Raw genomic sequence first — 23,978 nt, 5'->3', positions numbered from 1 at the left:
TAAAATAACAAAACGTAATATACATTCGGTTTGGATATGGGTACATGAGTGTTTACTCTTTTTTTATTTTTAAACATTTCAGAATTTTAAAATATGGAGGGTGGTGGTAGCGGACAAAACATCCTATACTAGAAGCCAGGATAATTGGGCTCGTCTTTGTTCTGCCTCTTTGGCAGTGGTATAATCTCTGGATTCCGTTTCCTGTTTCCTCAAAATTCCCGCAAAAGCGGGAAAAGTGTGTGGTACTTTCCAGAGTGTCTTCAATTAATGGTCTATGAACTTAAAACCTCCCCACTCCCAACCCCCGCACAGGGAAGCCTATCCAAACTAGAAAATGAAATAGATTTCTCCTCTCATTTAAGATAGTTCCATCTCTCTCAATCCGCGATCCCTTCTCCAGAGGCAGTACATGACAGAGAGGCATGATTTATTAGCCTTTCTAAGTGTTAGAATCCTCTTTCCTAAAACGGAGATTACAACACTAACAAAATTGTAGTGAAGTGTAGAGATAACATATGTCTAATGCCTAAACAGAGTAGCTAGTAGTAGTAGTAGTGATAGAATCGCATTTAGGTTCTAATTAGGCTCAGCATCCAGGCCGCAACAGAATCCCCATTTTTCACGCTGCCTTCAAAACCAAAATTGCTTTACCTTGCCCGGCGATGTATTGGAAACAATCCAGAATGGTTGCTATGGCGACACTCTGGTTCCGCCTCCGGGCCTGCTCGAATAGCACGCTGGGACTTGTAGTGCGTAGGAGCTGACACTCACCGAGGGGCGGGACAGCTTCCGGAAAGGTACTGTAGTTTTCGTTCCTGCCGCCAATGCCACCCTTTATCCTTCCCTGCTTTGGGGCCACACCACCCAAAATAAAAACCCAGCCAGGGGATCCTCCTTTCTGCACCTCCCAAAAGTACGGCTGAAGGCAGGCCGGGGGGAGTAATGCGGTGTCGAGGGCGGAGACCCGTGCGGCACTCGTGGGGCAGGAACAGACTGGGCTCGGGCCTGGAGCACGGAGGCACTACCTCCTTACGTCACATCCGTAAACAAAGGGAGCTGTGGAGGCGCGGAGTCCAGGATGTGACCCCGGCTCAAGCTGCCGCAGTAGCGTCGGCGGCTGCAGCTGCGGCAGTAACTTCGGAGGCCTCCAGGTGTTTGCAGGTTGAGGAAGAGGACCCCGATCACGTCCTTCCTCAGGTATGAAGTGTAAGCAAAGGCGCCCCCGCGATGCCCCCTTTAGGCCCCTCCCAACACCCTTTCTGGCCACTGCTGGACTCTGGGCGGTGAAGGGTACGCGGATTGGAGAAGGGAAGTGAGATGAAGTGTACAGAGACTCCGAGGGGTCCCGCATGGAGGCCGTGGGTTCCTGGCTCTCAAAACTAATGTGTGAGTAAACTACGAGCTGTTTACGAAGGCTTTCTCTAAATGGCTCCTTGCTGCTTGGTATACAAGGATTTCAGGGCTCTTGTGACACAGTTGTTACCTTCCAAAAACATAAATTTCGAGCCCCTCAGAACATCTTAGTTTAGACCACTATTGGTTAATTTCCTTTGCTTTACTTCCTAAGTTTATTTTTCTTGTATCACCAACTGCGTATTAGCATTAAATTCGAAGGCCAGTGTGTCTGTGCATCATAAATTTATACAGATCCTTTCCCCTCTGGAGAACTGATAGCCCATTGTCTCTATTCAGATTTTTTAAGGTTCTGTTTGATTTGTGTTGTATGCTGAAACAATCCCAAAATGTCTGTTCTGTTACTTAAAGTGATTCTTAAAGGTAAAATTTTAGCCAAAATAAAAAGGGATACACTTTTTGTCTGCGATTAGAAACTGCGTGTTAGAGTCTTTCCTTTAAAAACCTTTGCTGCTTTGGAGGTATCATAGCTCCAATTGTCTCGAGTCAACTGGAGCCAACTAAGCTTAATGCTTTAAATTACAGTGCTTCGTGGCACCAATTCCAGACAATGACAAAACATCTGTTTTCATTAAAATTATCAGGTAATTATTTTAGGAGTGACATCAGTGAATTCGAATCTTTTTGAATAGTCATAACATGATTAAATCCAATACAGCATACTGAAAAAGGCCTAATGCTTCTAAGGCACTTTACAATATGAGGTATATAGCCATATAAATTTCTCATTATAAATGAAATAGTATAATTAGTATTATGCATAAATGAAAAGGACACGTAGGGGGATATTTTTAGATGGATGACTATTAGGGAAATACAGCTGGTTAATACTTAAAGTAAGGGAAAAGTATTGGATAAATGGAAGGCCTTACATATATTCTTTATGGAACTCCACAGTATAATTTTTTTTTTGATATTAACAAAACTAAACATGTATAATAAAGTTTCATGTTTCTTGTGGAAATAGGTAGAGAAAGTATTTTGAAAATAGTCATGAAACAAGTTTAATTTCACAGAACTTCTCTTGATCAAGGAACCAGAATCAATATTATTCCTAGGCAGACTCAGAGTTTCCGCTTGGCAGTTGAAATAAGGTTTCAAGTCACTAGCTAAGATGCAGATACCCCTGTTGATTATACATCTATTTGAATCTAATTGGTTCTTCTAAGAATATATTTTAGAAGGGAGACCTAAAGGCCACCTGAAGCTTGAGTCACGCTGGGAAGATCACGTGACTGTTTTCTTTATTTTTATGTATTGTTCCCCTTCAATAATGTAGGCTTCTTGAAGGCAGGGACCTAGTCTTGTTCAGTACCATCTCTCCAGTGCCCAGAATAGTGCTTGGCAAGTGGAAAAAAAAATTTGTTTGACAATTTTGCTTAGGGCTTATATGTACAGAGCATGGTAGATTAACTTTAAGGCATCTTTATTCTAGCTTTCTCTAAAGACCTGAAAATCTTGAACCTCTTTCATTTTGGCATATCAAAGCATGCATGTATAATTTTGCTCTCTTTCCTTAGGTCATAAGAAGCTGGCCTTGCTGCAATAAGGACCTTAAAACAATGGAAGAGCGGAAAGTGAAGAGGAGGAGTCCTAAGTCTTTTAGTGCCCACTCTACTCAGGTTGTTAATGCCAAAAAAAATGCCATTCCAGTTAGTAAAAGCACGGGGTTTTCAAATCCTGCATCACAGTCAACTTCACAGCGACCAAAGTTAAAAAGGTGAATTTTTTCTTTCATGTTATCACAGCAAAATGCTGTTAAATACTAAATCCTATAATTCTTACAACATTTTTTTCTCTTGGCTTGACTTTTAAAACAGTTGAGGCACATGTTATATATGATTTAGAAAAAAATTTCTGGAAGTTATAGTATATGTATAGAGATTAGAAAATGGGAAATGAATGATGGTTTGAAGGCCCTTACTTTGTTTACAAGTTATCAGAGCATGAAAACTTGTAAACAAAATTGGTGAGCTAGCCAGAAATGGAATAAAAGATATACGAGTATTTTTTTTTAACTAAGTTGAGTATTTGTGCTTCGATAGTTTTTATTTTTAAAAAAGAGTGGTTTCACTGTTTTTGTAGAAATGGTTGTATGTATCGTAAAAATTTAAACACAGGAAACAGTCAAAGGAAAAACTTAAAACACTAAAATTTCACCACCTTGAAGTAATAATAAATATTTGGTGAACATCATTTGTCTTTAGATGCTGAAGGAAACAGGATTGACAAGTTTAAATATGTTATATATTACTGCTACATATATGTATTTCATAATATTAGATATTTGGAAAGAAAGATGACATCTTTAGAGAAAAATACCTTTCGTGATCTCAACCCTCTATTATCAAATAAATTTACTTCTACTTGCAAGTTCATCATGGAGAGTCCTTAAAGGAAGTAATGCTGTAACACTCTGTACCCATTGGATTTATACAAAAGAAAAGATGAAATTCTTACCTCGATGATGATCTCACATTCTCTCTGAGGAAATAAGAGACATAGCCAAAGACACTTGGAAAAGAAATTTCCAATAAGGACTAAATGATAAACTGTAAGAGTTATGATGGTTTTCTTTGAATAAATTATTGGATTGGAAAGGGCAGCGTTTAACTTAGAGTCAGATTTTTAATATGGTTATGGTTGGTAAAAAAAGAAAGCCAAGGTAATCACTCCTTTTTCTAAATTCTTACAGCAGTTTATTTATATCTCATTGTCACCTTCCACTTTGTACTTTTCTTTCTCTACCCTCTTCTCAAATGTAGGCTTCCTGAGATCTGGGACTATATCGATCATTCTTATGTGTCACACAGTACTTATAGTGGAGCTTTGTACCTAGTATAATTTTGATGAGTGCTTTTTTATTGTTGAATCATTTTAATATAAAGTGAGGCAATGTGACATGATCAAAAACACTGACGTGGGAATAAACAGATTTTTGTTTTCTTTTTGAGAGGATTGCTAAATGATGAACTCATGCAAAACACTTACTTGGATAAAATTTCTAATTTGAAAGAAAAGATATACATTTGCTGCACTAAAACTTTGTAGTCTGTAGTAATTTATCTCGGATTTTAATATGAATATGGATCTCTTGGGGATCTTTTTAAAATGTAGATTCCAAATCAGTTAGTTTGGGGTAGGGCTTCAGATAAGCATTCGTAATAAGCTTACAGGTGATGTTGATGCTATGGATCTTGGACAGCACTTCGAGTGGCAAGGTACTAAAGAGTGATATCAAATCTAATATGTATATAAGATACAGATCTTACTTTGTGAAAAACTGTTACTGACCTACTCTTAACAGCTTATGTGTTCTAAGTAGATTTCTTGTTAAGGTTATGAGTTTCTTGCTGCCCCCTCCCCTGCACCCACCATATACCCTATTCCTCTTATCCTTATTGTGGTGAGTACACTTGTGGGAAAGATGTCTTCATGAAACGTAATGAATTAATTGAGTACCAAATATATGTGTATGTCAGGGTCTGTAGTACACATTGGGGTTATACAGATAACACAACCCCTTCTACCTTTTTTTATGGTGAACGCCTACTTATTCTTTAAGGCTTCACTCACATATCACCTTTAGGAAGTTTTCTCTGGCTGCCTCTAGGTTGAGTAAACTGCTCTTTCTTTGTTTCCATACCACGGTGTGTATAGTACTATCACTCAAGTGTTTGATGGCCTGGTAAATGCCAGATATGTGTAATAAGAACCAGTCTAGGTTAGGAGTTCCAAAAAGGCCTTCCTGAGGAAACAGCAAGTAAACTGAGACTTGAAGGATATGTGGGAGGTAGCCTGGCAAAGATGGCAATGAGGAGAAGGATGCTAATGTAAGCAGAGGATTGGCATGTAAGTAGATAAGAGAATGGATTTCTAAGAAGTGAAAGATTCAGAATGTCTAGAGCATAGACAAAGGAAGATGGAGTTCCTTAAGGGTATTGGGTTTTATCCAGCAGATAGGGCAAAGTACTAAAGGGTTCGAATTAAGTAAATTACATGATTTGATTTTACTTCTAAAAAATTGATTTGGCTGCTCCGTGGGGAGGGAAGGGGGATCAGAAACAAGACGTAGAGACAAGACCAGTTGCTAAGGTGTTGGAGTAGTTTTGGTCAAGAGATAGGGTAGTGGCAGTGGAGAAGAGAAATAGAGATATTAGAGATATATTTGTGAGTATAATCAATAGGATTTCCTGACTGTATGAGGGGGCCTTAGGAAGTTGGAAGAGTCATGGTTAATAACAGGTTTTCAGCACTCCTTCATGTGGTGATTATGAATTTATATATCTTCCTTTTTCCTTTGACTGGATGTTTTTCTATGCAATGACGGATGCTGTATGCATTTTTCTATACCTAGTATCTGGCATAGTGTCAACTGCAGAGTAGGGGCCCCATAACAACATGCTGAATAGCTGATAGTTCAAGAAACAAATAGGATAAAGTTTAGAAGAGAAAGATGTAATATATTTTTACTGAGAAACAAAATGTGAAACATAAGATAGTAAATTATGTTTCTGTAATCCAAAGAAATAACATTATATAAATATATTAATCCAACTTTTTATATACCTTAGTAGTTATATTTTATATATTTGAGACTTCATAACCTGTTCTTTTGGTTTCTGGCTTAAAATTACTGATTTTATTTAGTATTGAATTTGTTCTGATTTCTTGTTTTAAGGGAAATTCAGTTTAATTCCCAAATTTTGCTTAGCCTAAAAGAGTCTAAAAGTATCATCTATTTTTAAAGAGTTATATGCAATTAATTTTTTAATTGCATCTTCTTTGCAGAGTGATGAAAGAAAAGACAAAACCTCAAGGTGGAGAGGGAAAAGGTACTCAGTCAACTCCAATTCAGCATTCCTTTCTCACTGATGTCTCAGACGTTCAAGAGATGGAGAGGGGGCTTCTCAGCCTTTTGAATGATTTCCACTCTGGAAAACTTCAAGCATTCGGTAAGCAATAGATGTTTGTATTTACCATTTTTCTTTTCAAGATGTTTACATCCTATTTTCTGCGTGTATTTTGCTATTCCTTTTAAAAGTGTCATTTTCTTTTGTTAAAAAAAAGTCAAGAGGCATAAAATACAATCATCTTAGATTTCATTTAGCAATTAAGTTGTCTTGTACTATTGTGTATACAATTGAAAATATTACATTGTGATTCTCATGCTTTATAACACTACATGTTTCATAAATACTTTCATATATATTTCTTAAAGGGTGAATACATAATTGGTTGGCAGAATGATTCATGGTTTAAGTCCTTAATATGACTCTTAATTTCACTCAGATTATCATAAAATGTTGGATCAGTTGATTTAAATGACAGTTGTCAAACTGGAGATGATTTGATGATGCTATTGCTTTTGTATATGATATTAGTATTGAAAAAAATATATCTTTATCCAAAGATAATTTTTTAAAAAATCTTTCTTATTTGTTTAGTCATTTCTTAGATCATCATTGTTTTCCTGGTCAGAAATTTGATTTGTAATTATATCTAGAAAATATGCAATCATTAACAAAATAATTTACAAAATTTATAACCAATTTCTTTTGCAGCACCTTAGAGTTTAAAAGTATTTTCTAGTTTGAACTGTCCTAATCTTTATTAATGTTCTGGAATGTTCCCCTAGGAAATGAATGTTCCATCGAACAGATGGAACATGTTCGGGGAATGCAGGAGAAATTAGCTCGCTTGAATTTGGAGCTCTATGGGGAGTTAGAGGAACTTCCTGAGGATAAGAGAAAAACAGCTAGTGACTCTAATCTAGATAGGCTTCTGTCTGATGTGAGTATAATTCTTTTACTTTATTCTTTTCTTAATAAATGTTTTTATTGAGATAAAATTCACTATTTTAACTATTTTAAAATATACAATTCAGTGGTTTTTTTGTGTATTCACAGTGTTGTGCAGACATCACCGCTGTCTAATTACTCAACATTTTCATCACTCCAAAGGAAACCTTACAACTCTCAGTTCTCCCCTCTCCCCGTCCCCTAGCAACCATTAATCTACTTTCTGTCTCTGTGGATTTGCCTATTCTGGACATTTCATATAAGTGGAATCATATAATATGTTACTTTTTGTCTGGATTCTTTCACTTAGTGTAATGTCTTCAGATTACACCCATGTCATACTTGACTTTTTTTTTTTTTAAAGATATAGATTCCAAAAGAAATTGTGCATATATTCTGAGAATACCGACAAATCTTAAAGCAAAATATTAGCTTCTGTACATATATAAGATTTTAAGATGTAGAAGATAATATGTCAGAAAATCCTGACATTATTAATACACATTGCATTATTTTCTCAGGGTGGCTATTTATTTTTAAATACAGAACTGTGTTTGATGTTTATGGTAATTTAATATATCTCCATGTGTACTAGCTTGCTAGAGCTGCCACAACAAAGTATCATAGACTGGATGGCTTAAACAGCAGAAACTTATTTTCACACAATTCTGGAGGTTCAAAGTGGAAGATGAGGTGTTGGCAGGGTTGGGTTTTTCTGAGGCCTCTCTCCTTGGCTTGCAGATGGCCATCTTCATGTTCACATGGCATTTTCCCTCTGTGCATGTGTGTCTTGTGTCCAAATTTCCTCTCCTTGTAAGGACACCAGTCGTATTGGATTAGGGCCTAACGTAATAACCTCATTTTAACTTAATTACCTCTTTAAAGACCCTATCTCCAAATATGTTCACATTCTGAGGTACTAGGGGTTAGGACTAAAACATGAATTTTAGGAGGACATAATTGAGCTCATAACACCTATGATTTTTATACTTAGAAGTGTTAATTAAATTTGCCCCTTTAAAATCTTTTTTGGAACAAAAATAAATAAAAATTGAATTCAATTTACTTTAGAAGTTTCCATATTCACATTCCAATGACATTCTATTGCTTTTTCTCTATCTTTTGAGTAAGTAAATATGAGGGGAATTATATGCCTGTACTTTAAAATTTTCAAGTATATACTTTTTATTTCAAGTCTACTGTGTTTAGTGTTGCAACTATTTGCTTTTACTAGTTCCTCTTAACAAATATAAGCTTAATTTATAATACATTTAGGAGAGTGACTGTGGTATGGTAAAAATAACACCAAATTTGTTTAGTCCAGGGTCTGCATTTGTAACTTTGAGCAATTTATCGTTTCTGTAACTCAGATTTTTCCTTCTGGGTGATTATTTCTACCTCATACTGAAAACTGAATGTGACATGAAATCTTTTTGTAATCTATAAAGGTTTTAAAGATTTTGATCATTAAAATACCAACTTTTTTCTTTTAAAAACTATTACAGATGATTATGTGATTTTAAGAATACTTATAAAACTTCAATTTTTGTCATCTGGTTTAATTCTCTCATATTCTTGTTTAATAAATGCTAAAGCTACTTTATAATTATTTTGCATAAGTGAACTTCTCAGCCTGGAAATTTTTGAAAAGTTATTTTTTTAATATTTTCCTTTTTTATTTAAAGAAAGCTTAACTGAAAAATTATTTTAAAATGTATAGTTAACACTTATGATTTTTATCTTATAAAAATTAAATGTTTCTTTGTGTTACAGTTAGAAGAATTAAATTCTTCAATGTATCCTTTGCCTAATATCAACAGTGAAAAGTCTGCAAATTATAATTTCTGGTGAATAGTTCCAGCCTTAGATGTAGTGAGCAGACACCTAGTATTATTTACTGGGGCCATATCTCTTCCCCTTTGGTTTCCAAATGGAATTTTCTGATTGTTTTGTATGCTGAAATTCTGTTTGTTTCTAGTTTGTTCTGCTTTGCTTTGTATTGGCTTTATATTGTTAAAACATTAAAAAAATTTTTTTAATCAAAAGAATTGAAGATTAGGCCAATTGTCATATAAATTACTTTGAATCTTAGATTCTGAGGCTAAATGTCAGTTGAATATCCAGACATACTATGCTTCATTTAATATTATTACATAGGATATTTTAAATGTATAAAATTGAAAATTAGACATCACTAAAATTTAGTCTTCAAGGGATCCTTACACAGCTTGTGAAATGCCATTTTTATAATTCAGTGTACAGAATATAAATAGGATTAGATTAAAGGAAATCACCAAGACATATGTAAAATATTCAGATTCTGACATTTCAATTTAGAGCAGTTATTTCAGAAACTTCAAAATTTATTTTTTTACATAACGATATGTACAATGTGAGGTACATAAGAACAATAAGAAATGATTCTGCCTGTAAGATAATTTTTTTTAAGAGGTAAGCCATCCCCTTTGGACCAAATAATGAGATACTAGAAAGGATACTGGTTATAGAGTCAAGAGATTTGATTTTCAAAAATTGGTTCCACATTTTGATAATGTAATCTTGGGCAAATTGATTAATATTTCAGTGTCCTCTGTAATATGGAATAATTGTTACATATAATGATGCGTATGTAAAATTTTTAAAACTACATTATATATAAATTACTGTTATTACTGTAACAGTTATTAATTGCTGAATTACGCAGTAACAACAATGAATAGGGAGATATATACAAATCTAGTAATAGCAATAGCTAATCTTTATTGAATGCTTATAGTTTGCCAAGTATTATATGAAGGATTTAACACACACTATCTCATTTGGGCCTACCCTTGGAAGTAGGCAATATTATATACCCATATTACAGAAGATTTTGAGAAGCCACATAAACTGTGGGGAGATATTAATGTAAGGTATCAATGTCATCATCATTTAAGAAAGACCTAAATACAGAGGTAAGATAAGAGTTAATTAGGGGGCTTTTCTTGGAAGAAGTTCCTGGTTTTTTGTTCTTTATATCTGTTCCAAGCTTTATATTCTTTCTAAGCGTATGACACTTACGTATTTCCTATCCTCTTACCTGAGTGTTTTTGTCAAAACATTTAGACTTCTTTGTCTCACCACTGTCCTCGATCCAGCGACCACAGTTAAATAAGACAATGTGGTAGCATATAAGAGCGTGGGCTTTGGATCGCTTGATTTCAGATCTTGGTAAGCAGCTGTGCAACCTTGAGCAAAGCCTGGCTGCCCTAGTTTCCTCATCTGTAATAACTGTTCTCTCGTACTCAAACTTTCCTCTCCTAACTTCCCTCTCTATCATCAGTGCCTCAGTTATTTCAGTCTCCAAGATTATTTAAAAATTCCTCTATGACCGTAGCAGATATTGCTAATCACTCATGGTACTTTCTGCCATTGAACCTAGACATGGACATGAAGTTATTTGCCAATTACTGTTAGTTGTCAGGCATCATTAGTTCTGCCTTTTATTTTTCCTTTATTCTCTATCCTCTTCATCTGATTCAATAACCTTCAAGTTTCTGTTCCAACTCTAGAGCTGTACCTTCCAATGTGGCAGCCACTCGCCATGTAGCTACTAAGCACATGAAATGTGAATAATCTGGATTAAAAAGTACTGTAAGTATAACATGCACACTTGATTTCAAAGATTTAATATAAAAAAAAAGAATATAAAGTATCTCGGTTTTTTATAATCATTACATGTTGAAATAATTTTTGATATATTAGTGTAAATAAATATTTTTTAAAATGATGTCTGTGGCTTGCATTATATTTCTATTGGACAGTGCTGCTGTAGACTTTAGATATTGCCACTAAGTTATTCTTCCTAAAACATCACTTTCATCTTGCCATTCCTATTTTTACCTTTTTTTTTTTCCCCAACCATGTCAGACTTTCTAAAGGGTCTCAATAATTTGATCATAAGCTGTACATCCTGTTACATTTTATAATCCCACCAAGTTCTCTGGAAGTCCAGGAGCATATCATGTTCATGTTCACCTTATGCCTTTATCCAGGTTGTACTTCCTACTAGAGTTGCTCTCCTCCTTCTCCTTATCAAATAATGCTGAAGCTGACCACCTCCCTGAAGCACTTTGTATCTCAGACTATCTTTCTGCCTTTTTTCATTACCTGTTCATTTGTAGATGTGTGTTAAACTCAGCCTTCCAACTGGACGAGAATGGCATGCTTATGTCTATACATTTTTGCAACCTCTTCCATACATGTATTGCTAGCATTTAATTTTCAATGTAACCTCTTCCATACATGTATTGCTAGCATTTAATTTTCAATGTATCCATATTGTTTGTGGTCTTGAAAAATAGCAGGTAAATCATATAGATGAAAGAGGTAAATGAAAGGCAATGATAATAAGAGACTAATAAGTACAGGAATCCAACCTATTTCCAATCTTCTTAAAGAATAATTTAGAGAATTACAGGAAAAGTTTAAAAGCTATGAAAATTTTTTTATTTTTGACTTTTACTAAGAAATTGTTTTCCCAAGGATGATAAAGTGCTGTTGTCTTTTCAAATCAATTTTTTTAATCCAGTAAATTTTTATATTTGCTTCTAATCAGCTCCTTACCCATGAAAATGATTCTTACTACATTAAAATAATTCTGTGCTCTGTTAGAACCTGGAACATAGGCTTGATTCAGTGATTTTCTAAAGTCTTCAAATTCTAGGCGTAGTATAATTACTTCACCACGATTAAAAATTTTACCACTTTCAAGTTTCTTAATAGCAACATAGGCACTTTCCCTTTAAACATCTTCCTTTCTTTTTTTGATACCTCTGTCTCTTAGCTCCTGGGTGTGATTTCTAGAAATTTAAATGATGTACGTATTATAGAATGAAAGTCTTCTTAACTGATGAATTCAGACAAAAACTCCATTTGGCAGATGCACAAGATGTTCCAAATACTTCTGCCAGCTAAAATGAAATGCAATTGCTTTCTTGTGGTTTGAAGAAAAGCAGCAATCTTTACTTTTCCAGCTGAATCCAGTAGCAGAAGCATCTTCCACAATAAGGAATTAAAGTAATTAAAGTGCAAGTGCAATGATTGTTTTCACCTCCTGCTTTTAGTAAATTTGATTTGCCGTCATTCACCATAACTGGAGGCCTAGGCCTTGTTGAAGGCTTAATCAAGAAATGTGATACAGAGATTGTGCTGCTATGCTTTATATTGTTGCCTTATGGGGTTATACTTGAAATGAATTGTGCTAAATGTTGTTGATAGGGCTGAAGGATTTATCCTTCCTGAGCTCACCAAACTTATTCCACTTCGGATCCTAAGTTGATGACGCACAGGCTTTTTGTGGCAGCCTAGCTTCAGTTTACGTTAGACGATCAGTACACATGCTGGTGTGTTTTCCAATGGCCAGTGACAACAAAATGTTAAATGAGTATTTGTGAAATTTGCTATTTTTAATAAAGTGATTGTTTTAAATTAGTTTCTTATCGTCTGTTTTTAAGAAACCTGTAATCTTCAATCTGATAATATGAGTTCAATTCTCAAGAGGAAGCCGTTCCCAAAATTTGAGGTTCTGTGACTTTCTTGCAAATGTGAGTTAGAAGAATTTTGATCAATTTATCTAAACGGTCTTTTTAATACCATACCCTCTTAAAAATGAGGAAATCATTAGAACATTAAATGCTACCTGGGAAATGTTTCTGTTGGGTGGAGAGAGCAGATTCAAGATGGAAAAATAGCACTCTAGGCTCTGACAAAATAAAAGGACACTTTGCCATGTGACATGTTTTTCTTGGATGGGTCCTGAGACAGTAAAACAAAAGCTGTTTCCTGTGGATTAGTGACAGCAGCAGGTTGGCCTTGTTTATTCATTTGTCCTTTGTGTCAAGGGACCCCATGTGGGTCCCAGGCAACAAAATTTTAGCTTACCTAATTTGTATCCTTTCTTACAGCGTAAATACTTAAAGGCAAAAGAAAAAAACAAGATGCCTGGTTTACAATAAATTTATTACATAGATGTATATTCCTTGTGGACAAAACGTTGCCGATGATTTTTAAAAATACTACCAGAGCAAACCATTTAACATTGTTTTGTTTTGTTTTGTTTTGCGTACATACTTCCAGACTTCTTAAACTTGTTTATTTACAAAAATTAGATCATACCAGTCATAGTTTTCTAACCTCATATTGTGAACATCTTTCCATGGCAATTAACTGTTCATTTACATAGAAAAGAAAAAAAACTTAAAGGCTTTACAATAACTACTTAAAGGCATTTTAACCAAAACCATTATGAAATCAATTAGGAAGAGCGTTTTTGTTTTTTTGGTTTGCTTTGGTTTGATTTTGGTACCTCCTGCATGATGCTAAAATTGACAATAGTTAGTATTAAAATATTCCGAGCATTTGCTGAAGATAAGAAACCTTACCTTTCCCACCTTATGCCCTTAAAAATTGCTGACTTTCTTTGAGACCAAGCAAATGTTGGCTTTGGTGTCCAGGTCTTCTCCTGGGGTCCTGCAGCCTGGCATCTGAGTCTGGCTTCTGGGTACTCAGGCCAGAAAGACCTAGTGGCCGCGCGGGTCCCACCCTGCACCCTGGCCCTGGCGTTGAGGCTGGTGAACTGCGTACCGGGAGGGCGGGGCGCTGGGTCCTGTTGTGGGGTCGCTATGGAGCCGGCGCACTGCTGTCCTCCACCCCCGCCACCCTGGGCTGCGGCCACAAGTCTTGCTCCCGCTTTTCTACAAGGTCCAAAGAGGAGGCAGCCGTTTGGAGGCGGGTCTCGGCCACGGTTTGGAGGTAAAGCCCTTGGCTTGGGGCCGCGCATCTCTTGCTTGGGACCCCACGGGAACAGCGCCCGGGCCGGTGTAACTTCCCCAGGCAGCCTTGGGACGACTCTAAGCAGCAGTGAGACTGGACGCTGGGCTCCTTGGAGAACCTGAGCAACTTCGTAATTATCCAAAAGACTGAAGTGGCCTGGGGAGAAAAGAAAAACATCTCTGCGTAGGGGCGGGCTTGTTTTGGGCTGTGACACAAATTCTTGTCTCCTCTGGAGCACTCATTTGGGATAGAGATAGGGAGGTACCCTTCTCCCCCCACCCTGCTCCCCACGTTTTGGACTTCACGATAGGAAAGAGCGTGAGAACTGGCCGATAGAGTTTGTTGGTGTAAGCCAGTGCAGAGTCCTATGAAAATCAGCGTTTTCCACAGTGCCCCAAAACTTGACTTCCTTTCTATTCCAAATGAGTGCCCTGGAGGAGGTAAGCCTTTACTTGGCACAGCCTGACTCAAACCTGACCCTACACAGGGATTGTTTTGTTTCTCCCCAGGCCACTTCAGTCTTTTAGGTAACTATGAAGCTGCTCGGGTTCTCCAAGGTCATGGACTGGAGGCGTACCCAAGTGCCCTGCCTGGGAGGATAGTGAAGGGGAAACACGAAGAATCTACTACAAACACTGTTCATGGTTATGATTGTATAGCTGAATTAACATGCTAAGTTTTGATGAATAGGACAAGTAATTAAACCTTGGTACTTATAATATTTACCTTTTTAAAAGTACTTATACTGTGCTTATGAATAAATCTTGCCATAATATCAGAACCGAATATCCTGACATTATCTGTACTAAAGTTCAGCACAACTCGGGCATTTGTTTTCAGGCCCATCTTGACATTTGTGCACCTCAGGAATCTCAAAAATCATGCTCTATTATTTCAGTGGGAGAAGGTAGGTGTTAGGGACTCGAAAGTTTTAGAGCAACATAACTAGTTATTTTTCCTGAATGAATTTAAATAGTACAGTTGCTTCTTGTTATAGCTTTAATTTTATAGCTTTAACCTGAGCAACTGCAACATTTGATTATGTCCAGCGTTGGCTCCCAACTCTGGCGTTTCCTATCACCTCCTGTGCTATCAGCAGCACAGGTTTTCTCAAAGTATGCCATCGCTTTCATTATCCATTATTTGTGCACTTAATAAAAATTATACACTTGTTTATATTCAAAATAAGTCATGATTTTAATACCCTCAATATAGGGCTTTTGATTTAATTGGAATGGCCTTTCACTTCTGTTTCTGGTTTTTTGTTTTTTGTTTTTTTTTTTTTTCACTATTTGCACATACTTTTCTTGCACTCTGTTTTCTGTGATCTTTAGAACCCGAAAATCTCTTGGGAGGCATATTTTAGGGGCCGAATTTTTTTCCCCTCACTCCTAGTAGTTCATTCCTTATTCATGCTTTAGGAGGAAGACTTGCTATAAATTTGTTCCAATGCATAGAATCTAAAAGTTTCTCGAGGAAGAAATGCCAGGTGCATCTTTCTAAAGACATTAGAAAATATTGGTGACTGCCATATTGTAAACATAGTTCACAATAAGTATTCTTGCCCCTGAGTGAATTCTCATCTCAAATAAATACCCTAAAATACTTCCCTTTCTTCAAATTCGCTCACGTCATGAAAGAAAAATCTGTCAGATCTACCTATTAATTCAATTCTAAGCTTATTCTACCATGTAACTCATTTAACATAATGATGGAAATTACTGATAGGATCACTCACATAAGTTGATAAATTGTCACAGTTGTGACACAGTTGTCAAATTCTAATAATCAGTGAAGGAACTTGGCTTTTTCTCAGCTAGTAACTTGCTTTTCCGCCCTAGAATTTGGAAATTTTGTACATGTGAACAATTATTCATTTACTCGCTCAGCAAATATATGCCAAATAACTACTTGTTGGAAGACACAAATGGAGTAGGCAATTTCTAAAATGGCTTCCAGTGACCCAGGTTCCTGGTACTCATGTCCTTGTGAATCCGTCCCCTAGAGTGTGGGCTGGGCTTGCTTCTAGGGCAAAGGTGCCAGACTTTTTTGATAAAGGGCCAGGTACTAAATATTTTTGGCTTCGTAGGCCATATGAGCTCTCTCTCAATTACTCAGTTCTGCTGTTGCAGTATAAAAGCGACCATAGACAATATGTAAATACATGTGATTAGCTGTATTTCAATAAAACTGTTTACAAAAATCAGTGGCATGCAATTATGGCCTGCTGACCATGTTTGCTGACCCCTTCTATGACTAATCAAAAAGTGGTGGTTTGTCACTCCCGATTACACTGCACAAAGACTCTGGCTTCTATCTTGCCTGCCCTCTCTTGCTCTCTTGCTTGCTCACTTGACCAAATGCCATTTTATGAGCTAAGCTACGGACAAGCCCACAAGGGAGGGGAGCCCCCAGCCAACAGCCAGCAAGGAACTGAGGCTCTTGTTCCAACAGTCTGTGAGGAACTGAATCTTGCCAACACCTACTTACATGAGCTTGGAAGTAGATCATTCCCCAGTCCAGCTTTGGGATGACTACAGTCCCAGCTGACACTTGGATTGTGAGAGACTCTGAGCCAGAGGACCCTGAGAAGCCATGGCTTGATTCCTGACTGAAACTGTGAGATGATTATGTTTGCTTTTTTTAAGCCACTAAGTTTTGGGACTGTTTGTTACACAGCATTAAATAACCACATTAGACAACTGATACACACTAAAAAAGGCTCCTATAACAATGAACAAGGGAAATGCTGCATACTGTTTCCTCCTCTTGGAGAGTCACTGTGAACATCAGCATGTTAAAGTTTCTAAGACATCCTACAAAGACATTTAATTTTGTTCAATTAAGAATTTCCCAAGCATGTTTAACGTGGATCTTAATTTTCTGGGAAATACCTATTAATATCTTATGGAGCTGCTATTTTGAGAAATAGAAAATGCTGAAATATGAAGCCATTCCACTTAAAGAAGTAGTGATCGCCAGCGTGCCATTTCTCCCTAGATTGAATAATTAGCAAAGCTGACAGCTCAGAGAATAACATAATTCTGTGGAAAGTTATATCTCTATCTGTATTTATATTTATATTTATTTCTACTTATATCTATCTATATATCTATCTATATCTATATCTGATGTACTCTACTCACATATTTAAGCCCACCAGCAGACAGAGCGCCTATTCCTTCTGTAACATTCCACTCATTATGTAACTCAGTAATCCCTTAACACAGAGGATCATAACAATTTTGAGAAGTTGCTAAATAAAAATCCCTTATGTTGGCTCTTGGAGGAATTTCACATAACAACAGCTGGGCATCTTATGAAATTAAGGATTTGCTTTGATTGAAAGTTGATTCAGAAGAAGGTATTTAATTTTCCACCTTGCCATGAGGTTTTTATCCAGACAACACATTATACTATAGTTCGCAAAGACACATCACTGCCTTGTTTTACACATGAAGAAACTGAGGCTTAGAGACTAAGTTACCTATAAAACTTCAATTTGTGTGTGTGGGGGTGTGTATTTCAGAGCAGGAATCCAAATTCGGTGCTGTCATGCCGCCCTTGTAATATTTCTAAAATTGTTTCTAATAGGGTACATGCCTTTCCAACATATTCATTTTTAAATGTGCTTCTAGCTTATCGAAGTGTAATAAGAGTAGAGGCACTGCAAATGTTTGTCTTATTCTCAAAATCTTCTGGCTCACCAATAAAGTTTCTTCAGCTACTTTAGGCCCTGTTCTTTTCTTAGAATTTATAGCAACAGATGGTTGCTTAGAAACTTAGACATTTCTGATGCTTGAATCCCAGCTAGAATTTCACTGACAAGCGGTCAGTGAATTTGTGTTTTAATATCTCCAGTAATGGACATAACCTCCTGAGACAACTAAAGCTGATGAAGTGGTTGTTTTCTCACTTAGATTGATCCAAAATCTGTCTCTCTGACATCATCCATTGTTTTTAATTTTGTCTTCTGGGGATTCACAAACCATGTGTAATTGATTTTATGTATAAAAAAAGCTTTCAGATGGGGGGGGCGTGTGTGTGTATGTGTGAGAAAGGGTCCTATTTCTTTTCTCTTTTTTTAGAACAGATATTCTGTTTTCTATAAATGGAAAAATCCATCTTTCTCTTTGATTTATCACCGAACCAGTGCTCACGTCTACATAAGTCCATTTGTACTTTCTCTTTTGTTCTCCTTGTTTAGATGTCTGTCTCCATGCTATTACCTGTCACCCTATTACTCCAGCTTTATAGTGCATCTTGATATCTAGAAACACATATCCCTCTCTTGTTCTCTTAGACTGTCTGACTATTTTTGGCCCCTTTAAACTTCCATAAATATTTTACAGTCAGTTTTTCAAGTTACACACGCATGTGCGTGCACACACACACACACAGCACATTATCTCTTGGGATTCTTAAAATTGAGATTGCATTGAATCCGTAGATCAATTTGCAATAATTTCTTTAGTCTTCTGAGTCTCTAAATCATGAATAGAACATGATTTATTCTCTATTTAGGTCTTTGAAAATGTTTTTCAATGAAGTTTTATAATTTTCATAAAGTTTACACTTTTTTTTTCTAGGTACTTAATGATGTTTGGTATTATTATAAACGATATCTTGTTTTAAAACATCTTGATTGAGATAGAAGACATAGAAAATATGCAAATCATGAGTGCAGAACTCAGAGAATTATAAAGTCAAGTCACCTGGGCTTTTACCACCAGATTGCAAATCACCTCTCATGTCCCTCATATCATTATCCTCTCTTTCCTTCCCAAAGGTAACCACCATCCTAACTTCTAACACTATAGTGTAGAACTTTGTGTAAATTAAACCATACAAAATGTATTCTTTTGTTTTCAGCTTGTTTTGTTTAATGTCTTATGTGTGTGATTCCTATCCATCGTTGTGCGTAGCGTCAGATTGTTCGTTGATGTATAGCATTCTATTACATGACTGTATGATGACATAGTTATCTTTTCGACTGTAGATGGATACTTGGGTTGTTCCTAGTTTGGAGCTATCTGATGCAGCTTTGAAAATTCCTGTGAATATATGTGGTCCATGTGCTTATGTTTTCTGTTGGTTCAACTTTAGGAAATAATGCCAGACGGTCTTTCAAAGTGCTTAAACCAATTTACACTTTCACTAGCTATAGTGAGATTTGTAGATGCACACCAACACATGGCTTTGTCAGTCCGTGCTCAATAACAAACCATCCCAAAGTTTGGTAGCTTGAAGCAGGAATATTTATCACAGTTCTGTGGGTTGGCTGGCCTCACCCAGACAGTTCTGCTTCCTGTTATAGTCTTTGCTCATTGATGTTGCATTCACCTTGGAGCTCAGTTGCAATGTAATACCCAAGATGGCTTCATTTACACATCTGGTGCTTTGGCTTGGGTGGCTAAAACAGCTGGGGGCTGGCTTGACCTCTATCTCCCCATGTGGTCTCTCATCATTCAATAATCTAGCCCAAGCTTATTTATATGACAGCAAGATCTCTGGAGTACAAAAACAGAAACTGCAGATCTTAAGGCCTAGACCCAGAGGTCACACATCTTCACTTCCACAATATCTTACTGGTTAAAACAAGGCAGCTCTAGTGTAGATTCAAAGGGAAGGAGAGCCATAAACTCCATCTTGTGATGGGAGAACTGGCATGTAAGTATAGGGATGAGAGCCCTTGTTTGTGGCAATATGTATAGACAATATATTGTGTTCTGTTCTCCGGCCACAACAATTCAATGCCTTTCACATGCAGAATACATTTACCCCATCCCAAGATACCCACAGTCTCATCAATTATGGTATCGGGCTTGAAGTTCAGTCTCTTGTGCTCTGCATCAGCTCCAATGGCAAAGGAGGCTCCTTGCCGGTGGCTCCTCTTGATCTGGAGACCTCTGAACCTAGCTGTCTCCCAGATGCCCAGCTTACACTGGTGAAACACAAATAGATAACTGCGACAGTCTTTCCTCTTTACAAAGACAGGAAACAGAAGGCACGTGGCAGTTGTTGGTACATGGCAATTCTGAATCCAGCCATGCCAGTTACCCTGATTATTCCTTGATTGTGGTCCTAATCTATTGTTCTCAGTTTCTCTGCCCTACTGACTCATGGTTCTGTTCTCTGAGTCACTCATCCTTATCAATAAGAAATGATTTGTGGTTGCAGCTGCATAGCTTTCTTAGCCTGCTTCTTGCCTATGGAAAGAGAGAGGCTCAGAGATTATTTCAGACTTTCTTGGTTCCTTTTATTTCAGGCTGGCCAGAATAGTCTTCTTGACCATTTTATGGGCTTTCTAAGTATCTAATTATAATCTATTCTATTGGACAAAACTATATCCACAAATTTCTTTGAGAGAGGCCCCTCTCTACCTCTGTTCTGGGACAAAAATCTTAAAGATTCTCAGAAAGTTTTATTTTCTAAAGAGAGGGTCTCTGAGGTACCACCTAAACCTTTCAAAGACCTTAGCAAAGTAATAAGGCCATTTATTACTTTGAGACTTTTTGCTGGCTGAAGATACTGTACCCAATGTTTTTTATTTCCACTAAATTCTACTCGAAAATTAAATAGATCTTTCAGGTAATTTCATATCTCTCTTATTGCATCAGATGCAGCCTAAGAAGCCAATCAGCATATTCTGTATCCTGCTTGGAATTTCTTTAGCCATGTGTACATATACCCTGGTACATTTTTTATTGTCTGTATTAATGCAGGCAATGGTGTTACTAAACATTCCAGTGCTACATAACACAGGTTACCCTTTTTCTAGCCTTTCACAGCAACTTCACTGCTCTTCTAGTCTCCAGTAACAGTCTCCTCAGCACCCTTTCAATTCCCACTTGCTGCCCGTTTCCAAAGTCAATGCCATGAATTTTAAGTCATGCTATGGCATAACTCCACTCTACTTCCAGGTACCAATTTTTGCATCAGTTATTATTGCTGAATAACAGACCCCCCGGAGATTTAGTGGCTTAAAGCAAGAATCATTTATTTCTCATGATTCTGAGGGCCAGCTGGGCTTAACTGGATAGTAGTTCTACTTCATGCATTGCTCACTGGAAGCTTCCTTTTCCCACTGCTCTGCATGCCACCTTTGTCGTAAGACAGCTGTCCATATATACGAGTCTGTTTCTGGACTCATTGATCCATTCTGTTCGTTTATTTGTCTATTCTTGTGCCAATAGCTCATGCTCTTATTTACACTACTTTTATAATAAGTGCTGATATCATATAAAGTAAGTTTTACCACTTTATCCTTTTTGAAGTTATCTTTGCTATTCTGGATGCTTTGCATTTCCATATAACCTCGGTTTGTCAAACACACAAACAAGTTATATTGAGTAATGGATTAGTTGAGTAGAACCAACATTTATGCGGATGTGTATTCTTTTTTATTCAAATATTTAAATTATTTTTGATAAAATTTTTAGTATTCTATGTGGAATACTTGTTCCTATTTGATTTAAATTGGATTAAAATTTTTTTTTATTAATGATACATTGTTGTTTAATAAAGGTTTCTTGTTAGTATCCAGAAATACAGATTTTAAAATGTTGCCCTTGTGGGCAGCAAGCTTGTTGAGTTTATGCATTAAATTTGTAGACTCTAGTATTTTCCACATGCAATTATGACATTAATTTTTTCCTCTTCAATTATTTTACATTTTATTTTATTGCTTTATTACTTTGGACAGAATAATGTTGAATAAAGAAGATAGTAACTATGAGAGGGAAAGTTTCAACATTTCCCTATTGAATTTAATGTTTGCTATGTCTTTATTTAGATAAGGAAGTTCCCTTCAAGTCCTAGCTTGCTAAGATTTTTTGTTGCTATGAAAGGGTGTTGAAGCTGATCAAATGCACTTTTTTGTATCTACTAAGATTGTCATATCACTTTTCTCCTTTGTTTTGTTAATAAGTACATTGATTTTGTAATATCAAACCAAATATACATTCTAAGAATAAATCCAGCTTGGTGGTGATACAGTATCTTTTTAATATATTGCTGTGTTCTAATATTTTGATCAGAATTTTTACATCTATGTTTATGACAATAAACCTATAGCATTCTTTTCTTGTAAAGTCCATGTTGGGTTTTGATATCAAGGATTTTCAGACTTTATCAAAGGATTTGGGAATAATTCTTACTTTTTCTGTTCTCTTGATACCTTGTGCAAGTTTACTGTTATTTCTTCCTTAAATGTTTGGTGGATACAAATATTGGTTCCAGGAGTACTGTGCTACATTAATAACAGCAACAAATTTCAAATTATGTGGCATTAACATCCAGTCTGGCAGCATGAAATTGTTATTGGTCACTTGGAAAGATGGCAATTCATGTTATGCACTGGAAAGGATTTTGTAAAACTATAGTCTTGAATAGGGTAAAGGGCATATGATATACCTAATGAGCTTTGTACTTTATGCAAAGAAGTAAAAAATTTATGTTATTAGAATGAGTTCATTACTAATTACTGCATTTTCCAAGGTACTACAAGAGAAGCTCAGAAAAGTTTTGGCTGGTTTGCAAGGAGAAATATAAAGGAATTCAAAGATAGCCAAAAAACTCAGGTACTAGCAAAATCGGAAGGTGCAATTGATTCACATCTTCAACTGGCAAAGAATCAATTGAGAAGGCCTTTCAGTAACAAATGGTATATAGAACTTTGCCTAATAGCAAAGACCAAGTTAAGGGTATGGCTATCACATTATCATTAGGATCTCAGAATGGAACAAAACAGTACTCAGAAAATATTTTCAGTTGAGAAAATATGTCAAGGAAGAGAGACTTGGGTTTGGCTTTATATAAGGAAGACTTACAGGCCCTAAATAGTTGCAATTAGAGAGAGAGAGAGGAGAGGAAGAGACAGAGACAAAGGGAGAGACAGAGACAATGAGGTGAGGTCTCTAAACCATTGTAACATACAGCACTGCCTAGAATCAGATAAATAACTTGAAATAGATTTTGAAAGTGGTACAGTCAAAAGAATCACTGAATTGCAATGGATTAACTCTTTTATATGTCGTTCTCCTTTACAAATGGGAATATTTATTGAAGTTATCCTTTCCCTGTTCTATCATTTTATATATTGTATATAGAAGCTAGGGCCAGATAACTTAGCTTTTTAGTTTAGAGATCTCTAGATCATAAAGACCTATATCTAGATTTGTAGAGGCTGTTATGAATCATTCATATCTCCTGGGATCTAAGCTAAAACTATTGATAAGATAAAACTTTGGGTTGTGTCCCTCAAGAAATGAATAAATGTGTTCTGCTGTGAGAAAAGAGGTGACCTAAAGGGTGAACTCTGATAGACTGTATTACTGTTCATGCTCTTGTCTAATTGTCTGCCTTTGAGTGTGGGCTGAAGCTAGTGACTTGCCTTTAACTAATAGAATAGCGCAAACATGATGCAATATCACTTCTGAAGTTAGGTAACAAAGAGACTGTGGTTTTTCTCTTGTGTGCCCTCTTACTTTTTTATTTGCTCACTCTGATGGAAGCCAGTTGCCATATGAACTGTCCTCTGGAGAGGCCCGTATGGCAAGGAAGACAAGGGTGGCCTCCAGCCAACAGCCAATGAGAATAGAGGCCTTCAGTTCAGTAGCCCATGACAACTGAATCCTGCCAACAACCACACAAAGGAACTTCGAATCCTTCAGATGAGACTGGATCCCTGGCCAACATCTTGACTTCAGGCTTATGAGAGACCTTGAAGCAGAGGTACCTATTATGGACTTAACTGTATCCCCCAAAATTCATATGTTGCAAGCCGTAACCCGCAACGGGACTATATTTGGAGACAGAACCTGTAAAGAGATAATGAGGTTGTTAGGGTGGGGCTTAATCCAAGAGGACTAGTGTCCTCATAAGGGGAAGAGGAGACACCAAATCTCTCCATCCTCCTCCCCTCCCCTCTCATATCTCCCTGTATATGTG

At 36.6% G+C, this 23,978-nt stretch overlaps 2 protein-coding genes across 7 annotated transcripts in view; both read left to right on the top strand.

Moving 5' to 3' along the window:
• The first annotated feature begins 912 nt into the window (after positions 1 to 912).
• Positions 913 to 12,686, top strand: CCDC28A (coiled-coil domain containing 28A). 3 transcript variants are annotated; one of them, XM_039869770.1, is made up of 6 exons: positions 913 to 1,197; positions 2,934 to 3,133; positions 6,205 to 6,368; positions 7,052 to 7,206; positions 8,988 to 9,010; positions 12,116 to 12,686. In XM_039869770.1, exons 1-6 carry the CDS (start codon positions 943 to 945, stop codon positions 12,168 to 12,170), a joined length of 852 nt encoding a protein of 283 aa, XP_039725704.1. In that variant the 5' UTR covers positions 913 to 942; the 3' UTR covers positions 12,171 to 12,686. The 3 variants fall into 3 exon arrangements, with proteins under 3 accessions (XP_039725704.1, XP_039725705.1, XP_039725706.1); XM_039869772.1 differs by lacking the exon at positions 913 to 1,197 and adding an exon at positions 1,254 to 1,386; XM_039869771.1 differs by lacking the exons at positions 8,988 to 9,010; positions 12,116 to 12,686 and adding an exon at positions 7,323 to 7,784.
• A 103-nt stretch (positions 12,687 to 12,789) lies between these two features.
• Positions 12,790 to 23,978, top strand: part of ECT2L (epithelial cell transforming 2 like) — a 66,418-nt gene continuing 55,229 nt past the window's right edge. For 3 of the 4 annotated variants that reach the window (XM_039869758.1, XM_039869759.1, XM_039869756.1), the window contains exons 1-2: positions 12,790 to 14,006; positions 23,543 to 23,762. The gene's annotated coding sequence lies outside the window, so the exon portion shown is untranslated. The remainder of the gene's footprint in view (positions 14,007 to 23,542; positions 23,763 to 23,978) is intronic. The other variant, XM_039869757.1, reaches the window with a different exon arrangement.

This window comes from Pteropus medius, unplaced genomic scaffold (assembly GCF_902729225.1).
Source record: "Pteropus medius unplaced genomic scaffold, Ma_sr-lr_union100, whole genome shotgun sequence".
Lineage (NCBI taxonomy): Eukaryota > Metazoa > Chordata > Mammalia > Chiroptera > Pteropodidae > Pteropus > Pteropus medius.
The sequence above is the reverse complement of the archived record's forward strand: the minus strand, read 5'-3'. Positions and strand labels throughout refer to the sequence as shown.